We start from the raw sequence: 24,585 nt of genomic DNA, 5'->3' as shown, positions 1-24,585 counted from the left end.
TTTAAATGTACTTAATTACATTCCACCACTACAATCTGGCAATCCACTACTACCCCTGGTAATTAATGCAGAATATAAAATAAAATGGTAGCAATGATTTTTCACCTTAATAAAGATACTCCATATATTGATTTTATTTAATTTTACAAAAAAGTACCATTTAGCTGTGAAGTTCTTCATATCCGGATACAACCCCAGCATACCATGGTAAGAAAATGAAACTTCACTTTCAATTGGACAAGGCTTCGGCATGTTTGTTATAATATTGACTGGTATTTCACTAAAATCTTAAAAATGTTTTAGTTTGTAATCTCACATAGTAATTCATAACACAGAGCAAAGCACTTAAAACAATTAAGTAGTTTCAAAACAGTGTTATTTAACAACTAATGCAGCTTTAAGATGACAAAAAGACAAACATTTTATATACATAACAAATGACAATACCCAAAACCCTCCAGATAATTTGTATTATCTGGAGGTTTTGTTCTATTTCCCAGTTTTAATCTTCATTCAAAAGGACGACACACCCATCGACTGTTCAACTACACCATAAAGAAATGGGGTGCTGATTGTGCCAAGTGCAAAATGTACAAATATACATAAAGGAGTTGTTCCAACTCAGATTCAAGTTTTACCAACAGCATAAGAAAACCATCTCCCCAAACCTAGCTTTGCCATTATAGATGACAAAAAAACACAAAATCCATATCCGGTTTCAAGGAATGAGTCTCTAGTCATTGTTTGAGCCTTCAGGAGGGTAAAAGGCTAACACGTCATGGAAATCGTGGCCATAAGGACGGAGTCTATAAACTCCGAACATCATAACCTGCATCTGTCCTGGTGACATCCCAGTAAATGTGACTGCCATGTCCGAGCAACAGCCCTCCAACACGTTATTGGGGTTCGCCTTCATGCTGTCTGATATCAGGGTGTGGACGCTCTTGCTGTTAAACAGGCCCTTCCCATGCGTGTCTTCTCCATTCTCTGCAAACACACCGGTGTATTTGAGACACTCTGCCAGCTGCTTGTCATCATCCATCTTCCACAGGGCATTTCCTCTCTCTGGACATTTCTCTTCGTCCTGAAACACATGCACCAGCCTTTTCAGAGCTTCGTAGCTTAGAACAATGCCACTCTCATAGTCCACATACTCCAGCTCGCCTGACTTCATAACGTTGCCCAGGTAGAAGGGTTCGCTGGGATCCTTAGTGAGCACCAGGTATTTCAGGTTCTCGATGATGGCAAACGTGGTGGGTTGCGCCAAAAAGAACCAGCGCAGGTCTCCAGCGTTCTCATAAGCATGCTTCAGAGCTTTACGTAACCTCGCCCATTCATCTTTTTCATTCAGGTCTACTGCTTCCAGTGCCTTAGATTCCTCTGAGGTGTAAAACACAGACTTATCACAGTGTTTGCTCCAGGTGTCTAGCGCTGCCGCCCAATAAACAATCAACTTTGGCTGGACCATGACGACGCAATAAACCTGGACTTGTTTGCTCAACTCCTGAATATGAGCGTTAGAGAGCTCTTTCAACTCGTCTTTACTCGGGGCCTTGACGTGATGATGGTGGTGGTGCTCCTCTGTGCTGGTCTTCGGACTGGGGCTGAGACCGCTCAGGAGCGATACCACCAAGCAGAAGAGGCCTCCCATGGACATCCCTTTCACAAAGGAGCTTCCTTCAGACACCATTTTGGCAGCAGACACTGGAGAAATACAAAAAACACATTATTGATGTAAAACATAACCACAATGTTCAACTTCTTCCCTGCCCTGATGACCCACACCGTTTCCCTGCTGTTGAGACCCAACGACCTTACCTACAAACCGTGTATTGCTTGGTAGACATTAAAAGCTGGCCGTCTTTCAACTTTTTACAGCTCAGTTAAACCAAGTCTGACAAGAAGTTTTGCAACTTTGGGAACAGGTTTATAAGTTAATAGATCTGCTCATTGTTAAGTTATCAATGAATCACTTCAGTTATGATAACTCATTTTAAAAAGCAGCTTAGGTTTTTCAATCCAGTGTTAGAAGGAACTTTACTTTTTACTTTATTACAGCTTTTGCTACTGTGAGAATTCAATATTTTAGCTGTTCTGGGGTCTAACTGTATTCTTTGCAATAAAGACAGGAGGGGGGGTCTTGAGCAGGTTGGGCCAGTTATAAGGCCTTTATACAAATGATTTATAAATAACCTTGCTGCATAGTGTTAATAATGAATCTTATAATTGTTCTGAATTCTAACTTTTGGTATTAAACCATTATTCCCTTAGATTCATTCACATCACATATATTTCATGCAGCTGTCTGATACATTCTGCAGGTCGGACACAGTGTCTTTGTTGACATTGTTTTGTTTCGTTGTTTTTGTTTCGAGGATCCTAATGTTTACATCAACAGGACATTGTTTGGATATAGCAGGAACATCATATTCCTTTCTCCAATGGCCCACATGGCATCAGCTGTTTCAAGGCCTTTCATGAAGAGAAGACTTTGCTTAGCAACTATCAGAGTAGTACTAGCGTCATGGAGAGCGGCTTCTTGTCACTTCCTGGATTCCTTGACAAGAGGCGGGGTACTACAGCTGTGGACCAATAAGGGAGAACCAAATTGATTTGCGGTGACTCCCCTTCAATCTCTCATAACCAGTCATATTAAATCTACTGTTATAATTATATCAAACCCCTTTTGTTCGGGCCATTATTAACTACCTATTGCTAACTGATTTAGCCTAGGCTGTGATAATTGTCCATAGCTATGTTGTTCAACTTTCATTGCTTCTCAATAAATACTTAAATTGGACCAGTCCGGCTCATCTCTTATTTAGGATAAACCAACACGCCTGACACTACCTATTAAAAAGGTACATACATTAGACAGTAAGGTGTCAAACAATAAATAAAGATTGTGCACCTTTACCTGCTAAAACATGAAAGTGAATGCAGGAATAGCCATAATATTACAATATAGTAAACAATGTTTGACAATCTGTATAGTAAACACTCATTTGGGGGAATTTCAAATATATTCGCGTTGTTTAGACACTCCTTTGTTTATGTCTATTCAAAGCTTATTTACCATGTCTCTAAGACATTGGACAAGTCCATGAAACTGGTTGATGCAGCTCGTCTTGTTATCAAGACGTTGTAACCACCAGTCATCAATGTCGGAAGTCAAAAGCACATATACACACACACACCCGGACATAGCAAACACACACGACAGCATTGGTATGTCTTTGTCAAAGACATTAGCCTGAGGCTGTGGCCACTAACCCCTCGGTCGCGTGCGTGTCTACTGGTGGTGGTGCTGGTTTATCTCCTGACAACTCTTAAAAACAATTCGATTTAGTTCCTCTACGGCATTTATTCTGGTCTTTCGATAACAATCAGTGCCCTGGTATAATGAATGAATGACTCAGAAGTGTTCTCAAACAGGTCCGGGAAGTGTGGTTGGTAGCGATTGCGAACGAGGAAACAATTATCTTTCACCTGAGTTGTTATGTTTATGTGTATATGTCTATTTCTGTATATTCCTTCACCCAAGTACTGCACGCTACTTGTAATGTAATGTAATGTCTTCTGCTGCTGTAACATTTCAAATGTCCCCATAGCGGGACTAATAAAGAACTGCTTATCTTATTTTCAAGTTCATGTGTAAAAATGATTGTGCGTTGAATAAATAAAGTAGCACAACTGCCTTTCTTTTTGTATATTTTCGATTGTAAATTCAGTCTCTAACAGAAATTGAAACAAAAAAATGATAGGACGCTCTTAAGTGGGTTCTTTGGAAGATATCAGGGTGGCAGATCCCGGCTTACGTTTGGAATTAAAGTGATCTTGGGCTCGAACAGGTTGGTGACCACTGGTCTAAGGTTTATACATCCGGCTGCTCTGCTGTCATCAAGCCGGACTGCGACTGTGCGAGTGAGTAGAAATGCTCACATCTACATCTAACGTGGACGGTTTCGATGACACGTCGCCAAAGTGCGTGTTTCCTCGGGGCGACGTCCCGAGTCTGAGCTGCGGTCTCGGAGGCTGAGGAACTCCTCCGGCACTGAGGGCTGTGGATGAAGTCTCTGTACGTGTGGCTAACCAATGGCTTCCTGCACTTACTGTCGACTATGAACTTCCACCTGGGGCAGAACGAGTAGGAGAAAGGAGAAGTATTACCTTGGCTGGTTGTGTTAGATCTATCCTGCTGCTGCTCTGACCCCAAGCTCCACTGTTAATGATCAGCTCAGCGGAGCAGGACTCCCACAACTAGTTCTTCTAGTTCTTCTTCTTCTTCTTCTTCTTCTTCTGGTTCTACTCATTGTTCTTCTTTTAGTTTAATGGCACCTACCGTTTGAGGCGCATTACCGCCACCTACTGCGCTGGAGTGTTGGTCAGATTTAGGTGAAATTGGTCTATTGGCAGTCATTTAATATGAAATAAACCTAGTGATGTTTTCTTACTGTATAGATTGTTGTTTTATGTCCGATTGTTGTTTTATGTCTAATGCACCAACCACACCAAGGCAATTTCCTGTATGTGTAAAAATACTTGACAATTAAAAGAATTTGAATCTGATTCTGATTAGTGTGATTCCTCTTAACTGTACATATTTTTGTTTTCTTTACCCTTGAATGCGTACTCTCTATTTAAATACTTTATATTTACATCTCTACAGAGGCCACCGTTTTTTTTTACAGTAGCCAAGACGGGACAAACTAAACAGCTTTTGAGTTTTTCAGTTAATCAAGCTACACTCATAGATATTAGTTTCCTAAATGTCCTTGATTTTTGTCATCAAGATCCATGAATTATTCGGTGGGAAATTAATGTTAAGGAAAGTGGGAAAAAAAGTCCTGGATCCACACCCTAATCAGAGTCTGCTATTTTACTGGTTTCTTCCCTGACCTACATCGCATCATTCCACCAAGCTTTGTAGTAATTTTCCATTAGTTTTTTGCATAATCCTGCTATTTTTCAAACAAAGAAACAAACAAAGAAACAAAAACGTGGCCAATAACAACAGGGAAACAAGCAAATCAAATGATTTAGTGTTCTGGGAAGTTGGTTGGCAAAAGGAGACATTTCAGGGTAGGACAGAAAAAGACACAGTGCGTAAGCCCATAGCTCGTCGGCAGGCCTGCCCATATTTATAATTTAAATTGGTTATTGTTTCTTATTTCTGTTATTTATATGTCAGTTTTTAAGTCACTGTTTGACCTTAAAACTAACTACTGCTGTTTTTCTCCATCCTCTCACTAACTGCTCGGCAGCCACATGCATCAAATGCTGTTGTTTTCTTAGCAGAGATGTGAAGACAGACGAATAAATCACCCGACACCGGCTGCACCTTTGAAGAGCATCAGTCAACTCTCAGTTTGATTGAAAGCCACAGCTCGGACTACTTTTGGACTTTTAGAGTTTTGGACACAATTTAGTTTCTGACCTTTTATGGCATTCCCATCATTTACAACGAAGATGCGTGAGCCTTTAGCCACAGAATCCACATTAGAGCAGCCTATCAGAGCCACCACCATGACTGCAGACTAGTTTATCCTTCACGTTTTACATAATCTGTATTTTCTTTCAAAAAATGAAAATTGAAAAGAAAAGAACCCTCAGTTGTAGGTCCCTTTGGATGAAAGCATTGAGTAAATACAAAAATGAAGAGAGAAATATATATTGAAATTGTCGATATAGAACTCTTTTGCTCTTTAACAAGAAATATTAGTTTGCTTTTACCTTTAACTTCAGACCAATGTCACCCATAGACCGTCTCAACAATTACGTCAGAAAAGTGAATCACTCCAAATGACGCAGAAACCCACAGTTACATACTTCCACCGGCTCTGTGACCTCAGACATGAGCGATGAGACATTTGAACAGAAATGGTGTCAGACATAAAGCATCAGAGCTTTTCTGGACAGCCGCTGATTACTGCTGCAGAGCAAACATTTGTTAGGCCTCTCTGTACAAGCACAGATAGGCTCCGGCTGAATTGACAGGGTCTTCTAAATTGCATCTATGACGCCTGATCCATCGTGTCCAAACCATTAAGAAGGAGACTGGGTGTGATGATAGTGTATTGATCAGATCGTGATGGATGGCCTCTGGGGGTATATAAGTGAAGTTCTCAGTCGGCCTGAGGTATCGTCCAAAACTGACCCTTTACAGACTGAGGCACCATGATTTCTCTGGCTTTGTTTTACCTGGTAGCTGTAGTTTGTTCTGCCAGACGGACACATGCTCTACCACTGTACCCTGACACCAACCTGGAGCCACAGGCAGGTGAGACTCTGAACCGGTTTTTTTTCCTCTTGTGCCGAGTAACTTGATGATTGAACGCACTGTGAACTCAGCAAAATTCTGTTCATCTTTTCCCCACGAGACTTATTGATTATAGTATTATCTTGATGTTGATTTAACTTAAAGAGTACATTTTCTGAAAATATCTGCTGAGCTCAAGGGATGTTGACGTCCTAGTGACAGAACGATAAGAATGTTTTTTGCAATTTCAAACAGATTTCATTCAGAAATTAGTATCAGAGGTCGAGGACGGGCCAGACACTGCTGATGGGGAGCAGAGAGAAGTCAATAACATGTACCCTCTGCTAATGCAGCACAATGAAGGCAGAGACTCCTGGAATAAAGGTATAAATGATTTTGTTAAAGTAGATATTTGAGTACAAATGAGTTTTAAATGATTTTTAAAAAAACAATGTTTTATTTCATTTTCCCCCTCAGGGACTAAAGATTCAGCACAACAAGACAGGTTTGCCAACATGGTAAGGCTGATAACACGATTGATCATATGAGAAACTATACCCGGCATTGAGTCAATGCAGTGAGGCTGATTATCAGATTGTGTGATCTCTCCATGCACCTGTACAAACACCTCTCTTGTTGGTAGGTGGAGGGCCTGAAAGAAGTCGTCTTGAAGCTGGCAGCGGCCGACAAGCTGCGCTCTCAGGGTTTTCTTAGATCGGAGCAGAATTTGCCAAAAACGAACAAAAGAGGTGAGTGACTTGAGTTTCCTTGTAAACCATCACTGATGAGGGGCTCAGGCATTTAGTCCTGAGGTGAGTTCACATCAAAACATGTATGACACGACCTTAATTTATTATCATTCAATGATCTAAAAACAAGGATGTTAAACTGAGACTTGTGAATGTTGATGAGAATATTCTGCTCAAGTAGAAGTATTTTTATCAGAAGTGAAATTGCAGGACAAAACTCTCTAATAAAGTATTTTGTAGTTGGTTGCAGCAATAGGGACATTTTGAGTAGAGTAGTCGTTGACTTCTATGAAGATGTACCTTTTCTATCATTATTACAACTATGTTTTCCTGTATAATGGTTATCTATTATACAGCAGATTTAATAGATAGGTTTCCACTGCAGGGTTTACGGTTGTTAAATAATACACGACTAAAAACCTTTATATTTGCTTGAAACCCTAAAATATAGGAAGACTTGCAGTAAAGTGTTAAAATATGGAACAGTAGAGGTACCAGCACACTGAGATATTCCTTCTGATAAGTTCACATGAGTAGATATAAATATATCTATGCATCTAAATCATAGAATTTCCTTAAATGGCCTTCAGGATTTGGACAAAATGTTTCATTCAACTACAAATGAGAATAAATGATGGAAACAAGCAACAGAGGAGTGGCAGACATAGAATAGATTTGTATTTGTATAATGATAAAGATGAATATATAAAATATGTGCACTGTGTTAAGGGATTTCATAGCTTTGTTCCTAACTTTTCAACGTCTGATGTCCTGACAGCGTGTTTCTGGAAATACTGCGTCACCAGCTAGAGCTCAGCCGCCGCAGGATGTTTTCTGGGATTTTGCCAAAACCAGGAAGCAAACGCCGTCGCTCTCCGTCACCAGTTCTTTTTTCCTCCAAACGTTATATCCATCACATGAACTTGATCGTGAGAAAATATATTTTTGAAGAAGTAACACTGTGTTTTTTTTGTGGCTGAAATTAAACTTGAACATCGGATGTGTTATTTGTGTGGCTTGTTTTTGATGTTTATAGTTCAAGGAGCACACATACACATACACACACACACACACACATCAACAAAAATTATGATTGGTGTTTTTTAATCAGTGTGACATTGCAAACTTACAGAATATACTAAAAAGGATTTATATCACGTTTTATATCGAAAAATGAACTGTTTGTGAAGGTGCTGCTCAGTCTAACACAATCCTACACATATTAAATGGAGGGTGTCTGGATCATTAGAAGTTGTGAAAATATATATATATTTACACTATAAACAAAAAATCTGCTAAGTTACATCAACAGTCAATTGCACATTTGGCCTTTTTAACTTGGCATAAATAATACCATTAATCTACGGGCAACTACGGATAAATATTCAATACATAAAACCAATAAAAGAAAATCTCCTACCACAACAACAGGTCAAAAGTGTCTGATTGATTGCCACAGTTTACTCTCGGAGGTTGTAGCGCCCTCTACAGCTCATAATGCACGGTTATACTTGGGGGGGGGACAGGGTATGAATTATATAGAGTAGAAGAAGCGTTTATTTCCTCTGGTTGGCCACGGTTAGGTAAGCCTTCTCGATTTCGATGTTGGCCGGGCAAGTCTGTTTGAACTCCTCTCTCTCGTAGGCGTTCTGAAGGTATCGCCACACACCTGTGAACTGGGCAGGAATGTCAAAGTCGCAGTACTTCTTGGCAGCGACCTGTAATCCATGGAAATAAAGGAAGATCAAATTGAAGCATTCTGAGAAACACACATTACACCAGGTGCCTAAAGTTCAGAGAGAAACACTCAGATCAGTTATTCAAAGGGCTCATGTTTTGGTCATTAAGTGGTCCATAGTTTTTATCTGGAGGTTCACTACAATAGTCCCTCAAGCTGTAATACACATTTGTCTCATTCAGAACAGTCTTTTCTGGTTATTACTGGAGAATTGTATCTTTTTGGGCCTTGATCGGATGTTTAAATGATGTCAGAAGTTTCTCAAAGTTCTTTTAAGAATTGTCAAACACCTCGCCCCTGTGTTTGAAATGTGCTGTTTATATTTATGAACTTCCCTTGTCTTCTAACATTACGGGTGTCAGTTCAACACAATAACTAGAAGAACAAATAACACAGCACCGCAACACGGATGAACAGAAACAATACCAACAGGAAAACAGTGTCTCACCCTGATGACATGCAGTTTGGGCAGCAGGTTGCAGTCGGCTAAGGTGAGGCGGTCGCCATCCAGGAACCTTCTCTTGGAGACGCCGACTGCTTCTCTGGAGTTGTGGTCGATCTCCTCTGGGAGGGGCGAGTTCAGGTAATCATCCAGACGTTTAAACTCCCGCAGCAGGTTTCTCTCTTGCACTGGACGATCAGGAACAGAAAGTGGAGGAAATTAACTAAGTACTCAACTATACTCACTGTAGGTACATGTTGCACTTACTCAGAAAGGAAATATTGTGCTTGCTACTCTCCTGCAATTATTTGAAATGTATCTGAAGTTACTGGTTGGTGGTGGAATGTTAATCATTTATTTTAGTAAAAGTATCATTAGCATTGAGTACATTTACTGTTATAAGCATAATAGCCCCAGAGAGCCTTATAACTCCTATTGATTTTACATTATTGTATTCTAATTACTCTATTGTATGTCATCAACAAAACACCAAACTTTTGAGTCTAATAATAAATTCTGCAAAATCAAAAAATGCAAATAGTCACAAAATAGAGTTATTCTCCACCACTAGAAATAATAAATGAAAAAAACGTGAGGCGTGAGGGGTTGAATGAATGAACAGAAACTGGTCTTACTGGCGTTATTGGGACTGTTCTTGATGAAAGCAGAGAACTTTGCAAAAATGTCAGCGCCCACGTCAAAGGACTCTCTGTTCAGCGGGCTGAGATGAGGGTACCTGCAGGGAGGGGGGGTGGAGGAGAAAAGAGAAAGTAAACATGCTCAATGAGAATAAGCCCTCACCAAATTCACTCTTCAATATTTGCAGAAATGATTAAGCACACAAGCAATACCTGGGCGGGGCAACTGTTTGTTCAAGAAACTCCTCGATCTTGATGAAGTCTGTTTTCAGGGTGCCGTTGTACAGGAGGAACGGAGGGTTGGTCCCCGGGGCCAGGTCCTTGAGCTCCGCTGGTTTCCTGGAAAGACATTGAAAGATGGACAGAGGGAGAGAGGTGGACAGAGAGACCTTTATTCATGTTTTCTACCATCGGATTGCTATGAAGCATGCCAAAACAGAGACTGATGGTTATGGAGGTTGTCAGATGAGGTGCGTAGGATTAATTTCAATGTAAGCTGTAGGTTTAGTTATGAACACACTGCGCTGGGAGGGGCTGCGTCTTTCAGAGGCCTCTGTGTGTGTGTGTTCTGAATCATGGAATCTTTCAAAGTATCCTGGTCTTATTTGCACACCGGTAATGACCCTGAGAAATTCACACAATAAAAAGGTTCAATTAAAGACGTGTTTGTCTGAAGGGCGACACTGAGCTCTTTGTACATTTTGATTTAACAGGCCCCTCCCTGTGAGCTCAGTTAGTGAGAGAACCTACCTGACAAGTGAGACACGGTTTGGGTTACAGAAGAAATAACGTGTGATTTTGTACAGAGTTCTGTGTGAAAGTCCCTGTGATCAGATGCTCAGGAAGTGTTAGTGCCGGAGGAGAGGTGCTTACTTCCTCATGTCAACAGTGGTCACTGTGAACTTCACTCCTTTCAGCCACAGAACCATGAAGAGCCTCTGGCAGAAGGGGCAGTTCCCCACGTTCTCGCCGTCATGTCCAGCCTGGAAAACAGAGAAATGAATGATGATGATAAAGTCAGTATTTCTGAGTTTCTTGAGGCCTCCATGCAGCAGCCCGGGCCCTTTCCACACATCTCCCCAGCTCTCTCGCCTCATTTCATGCTTTCGCCACACTATCAATAAAACGATAGAAAGGCCCCAAGAACTATCTTATAAATAATGAACCACAAATATACAGCATCTCTCCACGCTGATAAAGAAGTGACAGGAGTGTCTGGGATATTTAAAGGCAGTTTCCTCCCCGTGGGGGAATAGTGGCCATTGTGTTTTGGTGGAAAACAATGGATGCGGTGCCCTCAGCAACATGTGCGCTCCTCCTTCAGCAAACATTCAAACTACAACAACATAACTCATGGGTTTTCTCAAGGCCCCAGCTTTGAAACACAATTTTTCAATATGTCGATGTCAAAGAAATTGTGACATTTTGGGAACAATCCACCTTCCTGTTTTTAAAGTGAATTGATGCCCCCACCACAATTCAAATCTGGTCAGCTGACTATGTTTTCTCTCTAGTGTTTAACACATGGAAAGAGACAAGAGAAAAGTCTGTACTGGACTAATATTTAGTTGATTTGATCACTTAACTCAGAAAGAAAGAGATGAAATCCCCAAACTGGGAGAACTATTCCTTAAAGTGGCTGTAACTTAAACGTTCAACATCTAAAATCACATAACATACTATTAATATTGCCTTTAGCTTCAGTTGACCCTATTTTTATCTGAAACACCAAATCTCTGCATGGATACCATCAAATAAAACCCAAATGTGCTAAGGGTAAGAAACATTTATAGATTCAAGTAAACTTTTGTGATGGCATTCTAGACAAATTATAATAACCTTTATTTATACGGCACCTTTCAAAACAGCTACAAGGTGCTCTACCAGTTAAAAATGACAAATTGAATAGGAAACAGTTAAAAAGCAAACAATGAGAGATCATTTAAAGGCTAAAGTAATTGTGAGGTGACAAATAAGTTGTTTATTAGTGTGCTTAGTGTGTGCGATTGTATACGCATGAGTAAAAGTGGGTGTGCCCGGCCCAGGCTTGGGGCCAGTCACCCTGCCTGATCCTCGCTCCTCCCGGGTGTATAACGGTGATAAGATGGACGATCGGTCGAAGGCCAGAAGTCACTGATAAAAAAAATAACACGCTGTGACCTCCAGCAGGAACACAAACACTTCAAACATCTGGTATCTGGAGACCCATCGAAATGAGAGTTGTCCTCTGATTGATGCAGCTTTACTCACTTTAGATCCCTGCCTTTTTCAATACTGCTAAGTGAGAAGCAAAGCCTTTTGTGACACCTTGATTTTCTTGTATTTTCCTTAGATAACATCTCATGAGACAGTGACATCTAAGCAGCACAGTCAAGAATTCAAGAGTTGTTGGGTTTTTGCCTGAACTGCCAAAGTTCTTCCTGCAAATCGATAGAGAAACTGAAAAGAAACCACTGACCTTAATGAACAACTCGATGCTTGGCTCCTTCTCAGAGTACTGCCGAAGTGCCATCTTCTTAGAAAAGTCTATTCACTCTTTGTAGCTCCAGTCAAAGCCTGAAATATCCACAGAGCTGAAGAACCAACTGATGATTGGTGCCTCTGCCCAAACGCTGCTCTGGTTTCAAGTGCCTCTCTGGTCGTGGACGTCAGGAGAAAGAGTTCAACACCTCACTGCTGCTTGTGTTTTGTCTCAGGGCTTCTTGGAGGCTATCTCTGCGAACACACTTCACCAGCGTGGGGAGAGGGAGGCTCCAGAGGAATGGGCGGGGTGCACACTCTAACATGCCAAAATCTATGAGGAAAGAGCTTAAAATAGCAGCTCCGCTCTGCATTTTGCAATATACAGCCCCTGATAACGATGTGTGACCCAAAACACAAATTTCATTTACAGCCACTCACATTCCAACACTGTGAGATGGTTTAGAAAGGAGTAATGGAGCGACACTTTTCACAGGAGGGCCATGGTTTAATACAAAGCAGCCACTGTATCCTGAGGGACTCTGGGAAAACGGTGCCAACACCTAATTTAATTTAGTTCCTGTAAAGTAGCTTTCAGTCTCACATCTGTTTGACTTAATAATGAGCCATAGATTGGCTTTGGCTACAGGAATGTTAAGAAACACCTGGACACACATATAATGATTTATTAGTCTATTTGGCTGCCATATGAAAAACAAAAGATTTTAGAAATAAGTTAAACGTTTTTTATGGCTGATAATAAGTGGTTGACAGACATGTAAGTAGGTATTGATATCGGTAGTGATGGAAAGTAACTATGTACTAGTAAGTATTGCACCTGAGAACAAATCTGTGGTACTTGTACTTTATTTGAGTATTTACATTTTATGCTACTTCATTCTTCTACTCAACTACATTTGTAAATTTTGACATATTACATATGCAATCATGTTATAAACCTGACTCTTTATTACTGAAAAAAAACTACAAAATAATATATAAAATCATGAATATTAACCTCAAACAAGTACTGCAATATAATTCCTTTATAAATGGAATAATAATTCTGCAATGTGGTATTTAATACTATAACTCTTCTGGTCAATTACTTTTATTTTGACTTTACTTTTCATAAATTTATCTATCAACACTTTTATAATAATATGCTTATGTAATTTTGTTACGTTTTCAATGAAGGATGTTCACTTGTAATGGAATATTTTGTGCAGTGTGGTGTTTCCTTCACCATTGTTTGCACAGAATTTACAATGTCATACTACTTTATACTTTTACCTCACAATATATCTATATATATAATCATTTATGCTCCACTACTTCTTGCACTACTTTGTATGCCACAATATTTTAGTTCTTTGCGCTTGTTTATTTCATGATAAGTTCCTGTTTGTTTTGTTCATTGTGTAGCCTAATCCTTAGTGCTGAAGAAACACGGATTTAACTTCCTGTATACCAAGTATCTGAAGTGTGGAGATTGAATTTAATATAAGAACAGTTTTTTTCTCCCTTTACAGAATGTAGTAGAGTATATTTAGCTTATTGTACACTATTCTCTACTCTACTATTCCTATAGAGCAGGTCTAAGTAGGTTTTGTCTCCATTCTTTCAAATGATCAAGGGATATTATGAGTCACATGTTTGTATCTGATAGTTTTCTATCATCTCATGGCCCCATGTCCTCAGACATTTGGCGACTAAGTCATTTTTATGCTTTTTGTAAATATATCACTTACCATAAATTGGAAAAGGGAAATTTTATTATGAAATCCCCACGCTGCGGTGTAGACTTCCCCAAAGAAACATGACCAAAAACACCAGTGAGATAATGCAACACACTAGAAGGAATTTAGCAAAAGCAAAACTTCACTGAAATAAGACCAGTGCCTTGCACCGACCTCATTTATCTTTAGAGTATTTAGGGAATTTATATAACTGAGAGGGAGTATGGAGAACAAATCTTTTATCATCATTTAAGAAATTCCAAACACTTCTTGGAAATTCGATGAAAAACATTTAACCGTGATAAGAATTGTCTACTAATGTCAAGGAAGTGACCCGAGAACTAAAGCAGCGAGCCGACACTTTTAATGAAAAATGACTCTCTTTATTGACACTTGCAATGGGCCGAGGGTGGAATCTTACTGGAGTGTGCAGTGGGAGTGACACTCCTACGCACACGCAAAACGACGGCTTCTCCTGTTAGATTATCAGCCGACATTATTACGTCCACTGCTGTGAAGGGAGTGTTTGAGTGTGTGTGATAAATGACCGGGCTGTTATTCAGAAATTCATTTTGATTCACCTTCACAAGTGGCTGCAGTCACTGATAATGTCCTGAGCTCAGCGGCAGGGAGTGAGTTCACATGTATTATGTGTCAGTGTTTGGTTGGTGTGACAACAGTCCTCACAATGCGTTGAGGGGATGTGTAAAAGGGAAATTAAGGTTTATCAAAACCTTTCTAGTAAACTGAAACCAGTAGATTCTGGCAGAGTGAAGAGCTCCGATTTAATTCCTGGAAATAGCTGGCCGCTCTGGAAACGCGTGACACGATTGGTCTTTAACTTCCTCCTCCACAGACAGAAAGATAGGAGAGGCCAGTCTCATGGGGAGAGAGACACATATCTCCACTGGCCACACACAGCTGCTGGAAGTGACCTCCTGGAAAAAAAAGAGCCTTATCTCCATAAACAGGACCCTCGCTATTTACGACTCCATGACAATGAGTTTTGATTTTGCCAACACACACACACACACCCACACACACACAGACACACACAGACACACACAAACACACACACACACACACACACACACACACACACACACACACGAAGGTCAGAGATCCTCATCAGGATTTAAATCCACAGTTCAACATGTTGGGAAATTTCAGATCGCTTATTCACTTTCTTTCTATGATGATGAGAAGTTGGCCACTCCCCCGCCACTCCCCCGTGAGTCAAGTAAACAGCAGGAACTTGGTGATGAGGGGGATTTTAGGGGGAAAAGCTAACCTGACTACCCAGTGTTTCAAGATCAAGTGACTCTAATTATTCAACAAAAGGCTCCAACAAATACATCTCCTGAAACAGGCCCTTTTCTACATCAGACATTTTTAATTCTCTTAATAGGAAGTAAGAAGGTTCCTTGTTCGGTGGGGTGTTTGTATGTTCTCCCCGTGTCTGCGTTTTCCCCCGGATACTTCATCTTCCACCCACGGTCTATAGACATGTCGATATAGAGTTAGATTGACTGTTAGATGTGGATGTAAGTGTAAACTGTCTCCATACGTTGGCCCTGCAATACGCTGGCGGCCTCTCATTATCACACTCAGAACAGACAAAATGACATCATCCCCTCATCCACTTTCAACGAAGATGTTTCTGTTTCATGTTGAGAGTTCAATCTTCCATCACAAAGATTCTGTTTAAATAAAGAAAGTGATGAGACTTTGCAAGAAATCTCTGCCTTTAATTGGACAACTTCTCCAACTTTATTTCTGCATTGTTTATTTGCGCTCAAAGAAAATTAATCAGCTTCTGATTTCTCATCTCAAGCGCAGCTAGAGCAGCAATGGATTTGATCGTTTTATTTCCAAATAGGGGCGGTTTTAAGCACAATAGCACCATTGACTCACTGATCGCCATCTCCCAGGCAGTCAATTGCACAACAACACATTACAACAAACGCCGGGGGTCTGTCATGCAGGGTACGCACGATGACAGTACCATGGAGTTTGTGCTGGTCTCTCTGTTTCCTACCTCTTCTCCTGACTCTGAGTGCACACCGCGCACACGCGGCTCCCGACTTCTCTCGTAAGTTGCTCTGTTCTTTTTTACATCAATATCTGTTCCTGTTCTGGAGAAAACCCAAATGCTGAGCTGTTACTTTTAAGGTTGCGACAGTTTTGCAGAGGAAGACATTCAACATTATCTGCACATCCTGCTTTGCAACAGCTGGTGCAGCTCAGTCTGAGGGACCAGGGTGTACTTAGGTCTTCACTCCCTCACTGATAGATAATTTGCAGTTGAGTTGAGTTTATGAGTATGTTTCAGGCTTTGACTGAGCTATCTTGATGGTTGGACTTCTCACATAACTTTATAGTCAAAAAGCCCAAGTAGCTTTTAATTTAGACACTAATATTGTGAACAGGGTATCTCTCAGTCTAACCTCATGTGGCAGCAGCCTCTCAGGGGCCTAATAATAGTTCATTGTGAGTGAGAGCCTGGTACTGTCTTGCATCTGCTCCACGAAGCTTTAAACTGCACACGCATGCACACACACACGCACAAAGACACGCACACACACACACACACACACACACACACACACACACACACACACACACACACACACACACACACACACAAACACACAGACACACACACACACACACACACGTATGGGCATATACAGGAACACCCATTTGCGGGTATAATGACTTCAATGTCTGTATTTCATTGTCGTGCATGTTTGTGTTCAGCTACACCCACGCATTAAAAATGCAATGTAAACAATGGAGCACTTTCTAACCTACAATTATGTCACTATACATAATTTGTGTGTCTGTCAAGTGTTATAATAGCAGAGTACTTGTCAGTTAAACTTCACTTGCATGGGAAAATAACAGCCTTGTTGGTTATAGATCAGATATGAAACTCTTGCATCACTGACGTCAGTCAAACAGTTAAATTAGGTGACACATTTAACTGCTTTGTTAGAGATTAGATATCAGGCTTTGTATTATTAATAGTAACACATTGATGACTATTCACTGGGTTTGTATGCCTGCTTTGCAATATTATACCTGTAGAACTCCCAAATTTGTCACGTTTTTATTGACATTTAAAACATTCAAGTCCAGTGAACAACGTCAAAAAGTGCAAAGACAAGAGGCAAACTGCCCATGGTAACGTTAAAGCTATGGTAAAGTTAGGTTTGGGTCACCAAAATCTGAATAATTATGTAAATTTCATAGAAAATAGGTCATATTCAGGGATTAAGAAGCTGGTTAACTGAAGAAACCTTAGAGTTAAAAGCAAACAATCACGCCCCAGTTTTTGTCCATAATTGAAAATAATTTGTCTTTACAAAGGGAGTGTCGAAAAAACGACATCCTCATACGGGATATTAAGACAATACAGTACTGCAGGCAGAAGAAATGTACACTCCATTTCATTTAGCTGACACTTTTATCTAAAGCGACTCACAATAAGTGCATTCAACCATGAGGGTACAAACCCAGAACAGCAAGAATCATGTACAAACAATTAGCTTCAAAAAGGCCAAACTACAAAGTCTTCATCTTCATTCATCTTCATCGTCATCCGCTTATCGCGGGGTCGCGGGGGGAGCAGCTCAAGCAGGGGGCCCCAGACTTCCCTTTCCCGGGCCACATTGACCAGCTCTGACGGGGGGATCCCGAGGCGTTCCCAGGCCAGTGTTGAGATATAATCTCTCCACCTAGTCCTGGGTCTTCCCCGAGGTCTCCTCCCCACTGGACGTGCCTGAAAAACCTCCCAAGGGAGGCGCCCAGTGGGCATCCTTACCAGATGCCCGAACCACCTCAGCTGACTCCTTTCTAAGTAAAGGAGCAGCGGCTCTAATCCGAGTTCCTCACGGATGACTGAGCTTCTCACCCTATCCCTAAGGGAGACGCCAGCCACCCTTCTGAGAAAACTCATCTCGGCCGCTTGTACCCGCGATCTCGTCCTTTCGGTCATCACCCAGCCCTCATGACCATAGGTGAGGATAGGAACGAAGATCGACCGGTAGATCGAGATCTTTGCCTTGCGGCTCAGCTCTCTTTTCGTTACAACGGTGCGGTAAAGCGAACGCAATACCGCCCCCGCTGCTCCGATTCTCCGGCCAATCTCACGCTCCATAGTACCCTCACTCGCGAACAAGACCCCGAGGTACTTAAACTCCTTCACTTTGGCTAAGGACCTATTTCCTACCCGGAGTAAGCAATCCATCGGTTTCCTGCTAAGAGTCATGGCCTCAGATTTAGCGGTGCTGATCCTCATCCCAGCCGCTTCACACTCGGCCGCCAGCCGATCCAGTGAGTGCTGAAGGTCACAAGCCGATGATCCAATGAGGACCACATCATCCGCAAAAAGCAGTGACGAGATCCTCAGACCACCGAACTGCAACCCCTCCCCACCACGACTACGCCTCGATATCCTGTCCATGTATATCACAAACAGGATTGGTGACAAGGCGCAGCCCTGGTGGAGACCAGCACCCACTGAGAACGAAACTGACTGGCTGCCGAGGACCCGAACACAGCTCTCGCTTTGGGAGTACAGAGATTGGATGGCCCTGAGGAGAGACCCCCTTACCCCATACTCCCGCAGCACCTCCCACAGTTTCTCCCGGGGGACCCGGTCATACGCCTTCTCCAGATCCACAAAACACAAGTGGACCGGATGGGCATACTCCCAGGCCCCCTCCAGGATCCTTGCGAGAGTGAAGAGCTGGTCCGTAGTTCCACGTCCGGGGCGAAAACCGCATTGTTCCTCTTCAATCTGAGGTTCGACGATCGGCCGAACCCTCCTTTCCAGCACCTTGAAGTAGACTTTACCAGGGAGGCTGAGAAGTGTGATACCTCGATAATTGGTACACACTCTCTGGTCCCCCTTTTTGAACAGGGGAACCACCACCCCGGTTTGCCACTCCTTTGGCACTGTACCCGACTCCCACGCAATGTTGAATAGGCGTGTCAACCATGACAGCCCCTCAACACCCAGAGCCTTTAACATTTCTGGCTGGATCTCATCAATCCCTGGGGCTTTGCCACTGCGGAGATGTTTGACTACCTCAGTGACCTCCACCAGGGAAATTGACGACGAAACACCATCAACCTCGAGCTCTGCCTCCAACATAGAGGGCATGTTATTCGGATTCAGGAGTTCCTCAAAGTGTTCCTTCCAACGTCCGACGACCTCCTCAGTTGAGGTCAACAGAGTCCCATCCTTACAAACTACAAAGTGCCAGTAGTTATTAAGGTTACCTTTGACAACTCTGTGTTGGCCCCACCCAGACTGCTAGTAACCTGGGTGTGACACTCGGCAGTCAACTCTCCCTTAATGCCAACAACACGTTTCCGTACAGTCATGCTGCCAACATCAACAATGCAGCGGCTTGACTGGTCTTCAACCTAAATACACTCACACTACACCGCTCCCTTCACTGGTTACCAGTGGCTGCCCGCATCCCTTTCAAAACACTAGTACTTGCGCACCGTGTTGCGAATGGATCGGATCCAGTCTACATCCAGGACATGGTCAAACCTCCCACCCCAGCCCGTCCACTCAAATAAATCATGACTGTTTTTGCTGTCCTGGCTCCTAAATGGTGGAACGAGCTCCCCATTGACATCAGGACAGCAGGAAGTCTTCCCATCTCCAGCTGCAAACTAAAAACGCACCTCTTCCGACTATAACTTTGATTAAAAGTTTAACCTAACAATTTAGTAGAACTCTAAATGGCACTTTCTTATAGCACTTTGTAATTTGGCTTTCTTGAAGAAATCGTACTTTCTTGTTTCTTGTTGTTCTAGGTTTGTACCCTCATGGTTAAATGCACTTATTGCAAGTCGCTTTGGATGAAAGCGTCGGCTAAATAAAAACTTTTATTTATATACACCTGAGATGACTATGCTTATTAGACATCGTCTTCTTAATCAAGGTGCGGTAGAAACATTTTTGCTAGCCTGCGGCTGAAGATGTGTGAGTGTATGATGTAAACATGGTGGTTATAAAGACAGACTTAACGAACGGGTTTATCAGGGCTTCATTCCACAGAAAGTAATCCAAGGATTAAACATCAGGTCTGTCTTCAAAAACTCATGGAGTAAGTTTCTATGGATGAGCTGGAGGCAAAGAAACCTGCAACTGCAACATATTTGATAGGGTGGAAAGGGAAATAGAAACATTCATTTCAGTAGAAATGATGTCTTTCTGGCTGCTCTTTTTTTCTTTTTTTTCTATAAATTGTCAATTTAAATCCCAGCTTGATAAGTGGGGTGTTCATAAACTATTGAACAGTTGTAAAGTCTTGTCCCCGAATGTTTTCTTTCAGGATATCTTCACACAATCCTGAAGAACCACACGGCTCATGCATGTGAAGGGAGCACGCTCGTCATCGAGTGTCCATCAAGGACGTCTGTGGCCGTTCTCTCTGCTTTCTATGGACGACGAGTGCCTTATCAACATTTATGTCCCTCTGCAAACACAAACACGAGTGTGGACGAGGACACAGCGTGCACGTCACCGGTTGCTATAGATGTATGTCACTGGGCGATGAGTGTAAACTGGGTGTGTCGGTGACACACTCTGCAAGTGAGCGTGCTCAACATTTTTTTCTTTGGTTTTGCAGAAAGTGTTATCAGAGTGTCAGGATCGGCGTTCCTGTCACATCCCTGTCTTCAGTGCAGTGTTTGGACAAGACCCCTGTCCTCTCACCAGCAAGTATCTCCTTGTCTCCTACAAGTGCAGACCAGGTAGGACACTGAGCTCCCCATATCAAATATGTGGAGCATAACACACATATTCACACATGGTGAACAGGGTGCCAGCATTTCAATATGAGGATTCTTCCCCTTTATTTGTCTGCATGCAAAGTTATTTGTGACCTTGGATATAGTCTGACTAAGTTTGATAAAAGAATAGAAACTCAAGATTCCTTTTTCTTTTTCTTTTAACCACATCACATGTCCTCATCAAGGGACTGATCGATGTTCCAGTCCACTTTAAGGACGTCTCATTCATCTTCCTGACAACAGAGCAAACGGATGCTGATGTCATATGGTTGAAAAATACAGGGAAAAAAGTTAGCCAGTGCCATCATTGCCATATTTTCTTCAGAATTCTAAATAATCCCTCCGGTTTCTACTCTCTCTTTCTCTCTATTAGATCTGCAACAAAACTCCTTATCATGGTCCTGACTAAAAATATATTGCAAAGATGATCTTGAGTTAGTGTCTTTCAATGTTCATGTTGTGTTCTGTTTTATTCTGGGGACACACAAACACTGGATACTGTCTGAAACACACATACTTTATTATATACTTACTTTATTGGTCTAACCCCACACCAGATAGTGATGTACTCACATCCCGCCCAGCAACAACTATGACAGACATAAGGTTATAAATATAATTCTTTTAATTCTGTAATTATTCCTAAAATGTCACAATCAAATCCTACAATGAAATAAATAAAGGACTAATACAAAATAAGGAAAACACAAATAAAGCCGATTACATAGAACTTTAATTAAGAAAATCAACAAGGCTAAATATAAACATAAGTTGGATTGTTCATTCATTCTGTTAATAAAAGTTTTCATATCAGCAAGTAAAGGCTACTGATCGAGTTTATCTTTGAAGGGCTCGTATTGGCAGCTTTTTATAGAAACCATGCTGCCTGGAAGGATCACAGCAATATGAATACACAACATGCTCAAATGTCCCTGCTTTGCTACTGTAACAGTTTTTTTCCTGTCCCTCCTGGTAAACTTACACCATCCTTTTTTTTCAGAGCACCATCGCACAAGACTTGTGTGTGAAAATGAGCGTCTGAGGCTGTTGTGTAAAAATGAGACCGTCCTCGCCATTTACTCGGCCTCTTTTGGACACCTGCTGCATGGAAGTCCTTACTGTCCTCAGGAACCTGGATCACACAACGACATGGGTCTGAATCAGGGAACTTATAAAACATCTAATGGCCAAATAATGGAGCAAACTTCAGTTGCATGGTGGAGAAGAATGAATAAGTCCTGTGCCCTATTCATCCATTTTAGTTTACATCAATGAGTGATTTGCTCAATTATTCATAAGAAGTATTAATTCTGGTAAAACTGTGTATATATATCTCGATGATAGTGTTTGTTGATCAGATACTTTAACAATATAACACTTATTTATCTGTTATAATGATTAATTGATCCGTCTTCATTCCTTGCAGAGTGTCTGTCAGCACTGGCTCTGAGGAAGGTGTCCCGCAGGTGTCATGGGAGAGCAAGCTGTTCTCTCCTGGCCGATACTCAAACCTTTGGTGACCCCTGTTTCTCCGGCACCAGGAAGCACCTGCGGGTGTCTTTCACTTGTGGTGAGTGACAGGGGAAGTTACTGCTTGTAGCCGATGTGACATGGTTTGAAGTATTTATGTGAAAATATCTTGTTTTCACTTTAGTTCCCCAGTATCTTCTGGAAGACGTGGGTCGAGGGTCGACTGATCCTTTCTTGATTTCAGACTACACACACGGTGAGAGTGAGACTGAGCGTTGACCGGTCGTAAAGCAGCAGAGTTTGACTGGTGTCTGAGGTTTTTTATATAAAGTCTATGGTCTGAGTCCAGGCTCTCACCTGCAGGTGGATGGTACACTGGCCCCACCTACAGGCCTCAAAACGTGCTCTTTACCAACTGTCTGGAGATCATTGAAAAAATCTGGGGTATGTGCACTGGGCCTGCATGTACAGTTCTAATCATTGTAGATCAGATTTAAAGATTTGAAAATATATATTTGCATGCCACAGATGTTTATATTAACAAGAGCATTTTCTTACTATTTAATCCCCTTCAATACAATGCAGTAAGAAAAATAAATTGAAATTTTCACATATAAGTGTTCGTAGGGAACATTTAACTTATGATATCATGGCCTGGTAATGCAATTGAAGACTTTATTTGATATTTGTTGTATTTTCTTCATATTTCAGGTAAGTTTGCATTCTGCATTAGTTGAAAACTGTTGATATCTTAAACAGATAAATCATTTTACTAAATGAAAATTGCTAATTTCCAAAAGAATGTTTATCCTATCATAACGTACCACAGGCTGCGGTTGTAGATGGCTTTGTATAATATCTGTGTAAAGTTTGAATATTAGTGCTGATTTGTGTTTCAGAAATCCCTGGAAAAGAGCTACACAAGCTGGTTTTATCTGTACGATGCACACGGCTATTTACATTAAACCAGTTTTTATCTCTCATCCAGATCTACCAGAGAAGGTGGCTCTGTACTTTGTCTCTGGAATCTGTGCTGGCCTAGTTTTCCTCCTCTGCCTGTTTGGTGTACGCTCCACACTAGTCAGAGATGTGAAGGATCTGGTCTCTGACCTGAAGGATGAGCTGAAAGTGTCTCGCAGACAGCGCAACGAGCTCATGGAGGACCTCTACGAGGACGAGGTTTCAGACACGTCGTCCTTCTGTCGCCTCACAAAATCCCACCGCACGACGGACATCTTCAGCCCCTCCACGTCGGCGGTAGAGATGGTTGATCGTGGGGTGGAACGGATGAGGGATCTGCCCAACGGAGACATTTGGCCTCGTGGAGACTCCAGCCCTTACGCCATTCACAAGATTCAAACTTACGACAACTGACAGAAGTGGTGGCGCTTTTGATACAGACGTTGAAATAATTTTTTTAATTAACCTGACTGTGCCTCCTTATCTAATGGAGACATTTCATGAATGTGCTCTGTTGTTCATCATGAAACATCCTAAAAGGTTGTGAGACAGATGCATGATGTTCTAACATACATGGTTAATCATTATTAGAATTCACATTAATCGAGTTGTTCTTTGAGTTTATTTAAAATGCTATTTTATTTGGTAACATGGGTCAAATGTCACAGATGAACTCTGCGTTAAATGTATTTCTTGGTTGGAGGATCTAAACATGGTTTGGCCAGTATATAAACTGTATCCTCATTTTTAGGTACACCTTGTATAAACCAATATAATTGTTCTGTCTCATTAATGACTGACGTATATATATATATATCTACAGGTGTTAATTAAACTGTTTGTTGTAGCATTGAGCTCATGCTGTACTGTAAATAGAAATGACAAACAGTTCAGAAAACATCTCACCATAACGTGATCCAGTAAAAGGTCATCTGTAACTGTATGACCTCAGTTATAAACATATAATTTAATTTCACAATTATGACAGTGTCACCAAAAACTGAACATATTGTGTTTTTTTAAAGAGAAATAGCATGGCAGTGATGTTGTATTGCATTACATTGTAGAGGTATACCTAATAAAGTGGTCAGAGTTTATTGCAATGTAACTTATAAAGTTGTTTAAGTGCGATGACGAAACTTTTATTTCTTGTAAACTTTAATAAATAAATGTGTGGGATACTATCTGAATGGGAAATATTCAATCTTTTCTGATAGCCTCCCTGAGGGGCTGACAGTATCAAATGTAGAAATTTTGTTTTAAGTAAATTCAGGGGTTATCCTGCAGTGAATGTTATTACTGTCTTTTAAG

General features: G+C 41.3%; 4 protein-coding genes across 5 annotated transcripts; 2 read left to right on the top strand and 2 right to left on the bottom strand.

Moving 5' to 3' along the window:
* Positions 1–110: 110 nt before the first annotated feature.
* c1galt1c1 (C1GALT1-specific chaperone 1) lies at positions 111–4,313 on the bottom strand. The gene is made up of 2 exons (XM_053428511.1): positions 4,171–4,313; positions 111–1,704 (listed from the first exon to the last, which is right to left on the bottom strand). Exon 2 carries the CDS (start codon positions 1,688–1,690, stop codon positions 734–736), a length of 957 nt encoding a protein of 318 aa, XP_053284486.1. The 5' UTR covers positions 1,691–1,704; positions 4,171–4,313; the 3' UTR covers positions 111–733.
* A 1,864-nt stretch (positions 4,314–6,177) lies between these two features.
* Positions 6,178–8,013, top strand: urp1 (urotensin-related peptide 1). The gene is made up of 5 exons (XM_053428514.1): positions 6,178–6,280; positions 6,515–6,643; positions 6,737–6,777; positions 6,903–7,008; positions 7,787–8,013. Exons 1-5 carry the CDS (start codon positions 6,178–6,180, stop codon positions 7,816–7,818), a joined length of 411 nt encoding a protein of 136 aa, XP_053284489.1. The 3' UTR covers positions 7,819–8,013.
* An 82-nt stretch (positions 8,014–8,095) lies between these two features.
* Positions 8,096–12,562, bottom strand: clic2 (chloride intracellular channel 2). The gene is made up of 6 exons (XM_053428512.1): positions 12,285–12,562; positions 10,700–10,809; positions 10,040–10,165; positions 9,824–9,924; positions 9,195–9,376; positions 8,096–8,726 (listed from the first exon to the last, which is right to left on the bottom strand). Exons 1-6 carry the CDS (start codon positions 12,336–12,338, stop codon positions 8,565–8,567), a joined length of 735 nt encoding a protein of 244 aa, XP_053284487.1. The 5' UTR covers positions 12,339–12,562; the 3' UTR covers positions 8,096–8,564.
* Positions 12,563–15,928: 3,366 nt separating this feature from the next.
* Positions 15,929–24,458, top strand: si:ch73-335m24.2 (protein eva-1 homolog C). Of its 2 annotated transcripts, XM_053428502.1 has the most exons (8): positions 15,929–16,117; positions 20,385–20,590; positions 20,682–20,805; positions 21,845–21,997; positions 22,271–22,414; positions 22,499–22,570; positions 22,678–22,758; positions 23,303–24,458. In XM_053428502.1, exons 1-8 carry the CDS (start codon positions 16,021–16,023, stop codon positions 23,686–23,688), a joined length of 1,263 nt encoding a protein of 420 aa, XP_053284477.1. In that variant the 5' UTR covers positions 15,929–16,020; the 3' UTR covers positions 23,689–24,458. The 2 variants fall into 2 exon arrangements, with proteins under 2 accessions (XP_053284477.1, XP_053284478.1); XM_053428503.1 differs by lacking the exon at positions 22,678–22,758 and having other exon boundaries at positions 15,930–16,117.
* Positions 24,459–24,585: the final 127 nt, after the last annotated feature.

This window comes from Pleuronectes platessa, chromosome 8 (assembly GCF_947347685.1).
Source record: "Pleuronectes platessa chromosome 8, fPlePla1.1, whole genome shotgun sequence".
Taxonomy (NCBI): domain Eukaryota; kingdom Metazoa; phylum Chordata; class Actinopteri; order Pleuronectiformes; family Pleuronectidae; genus Pleuronectes; species Pleuronectes platessa.
Note: the sequence above shows the minus strand (reverse complement) of the source record. Positions and strands in the feature narration are given on the sequence as shown.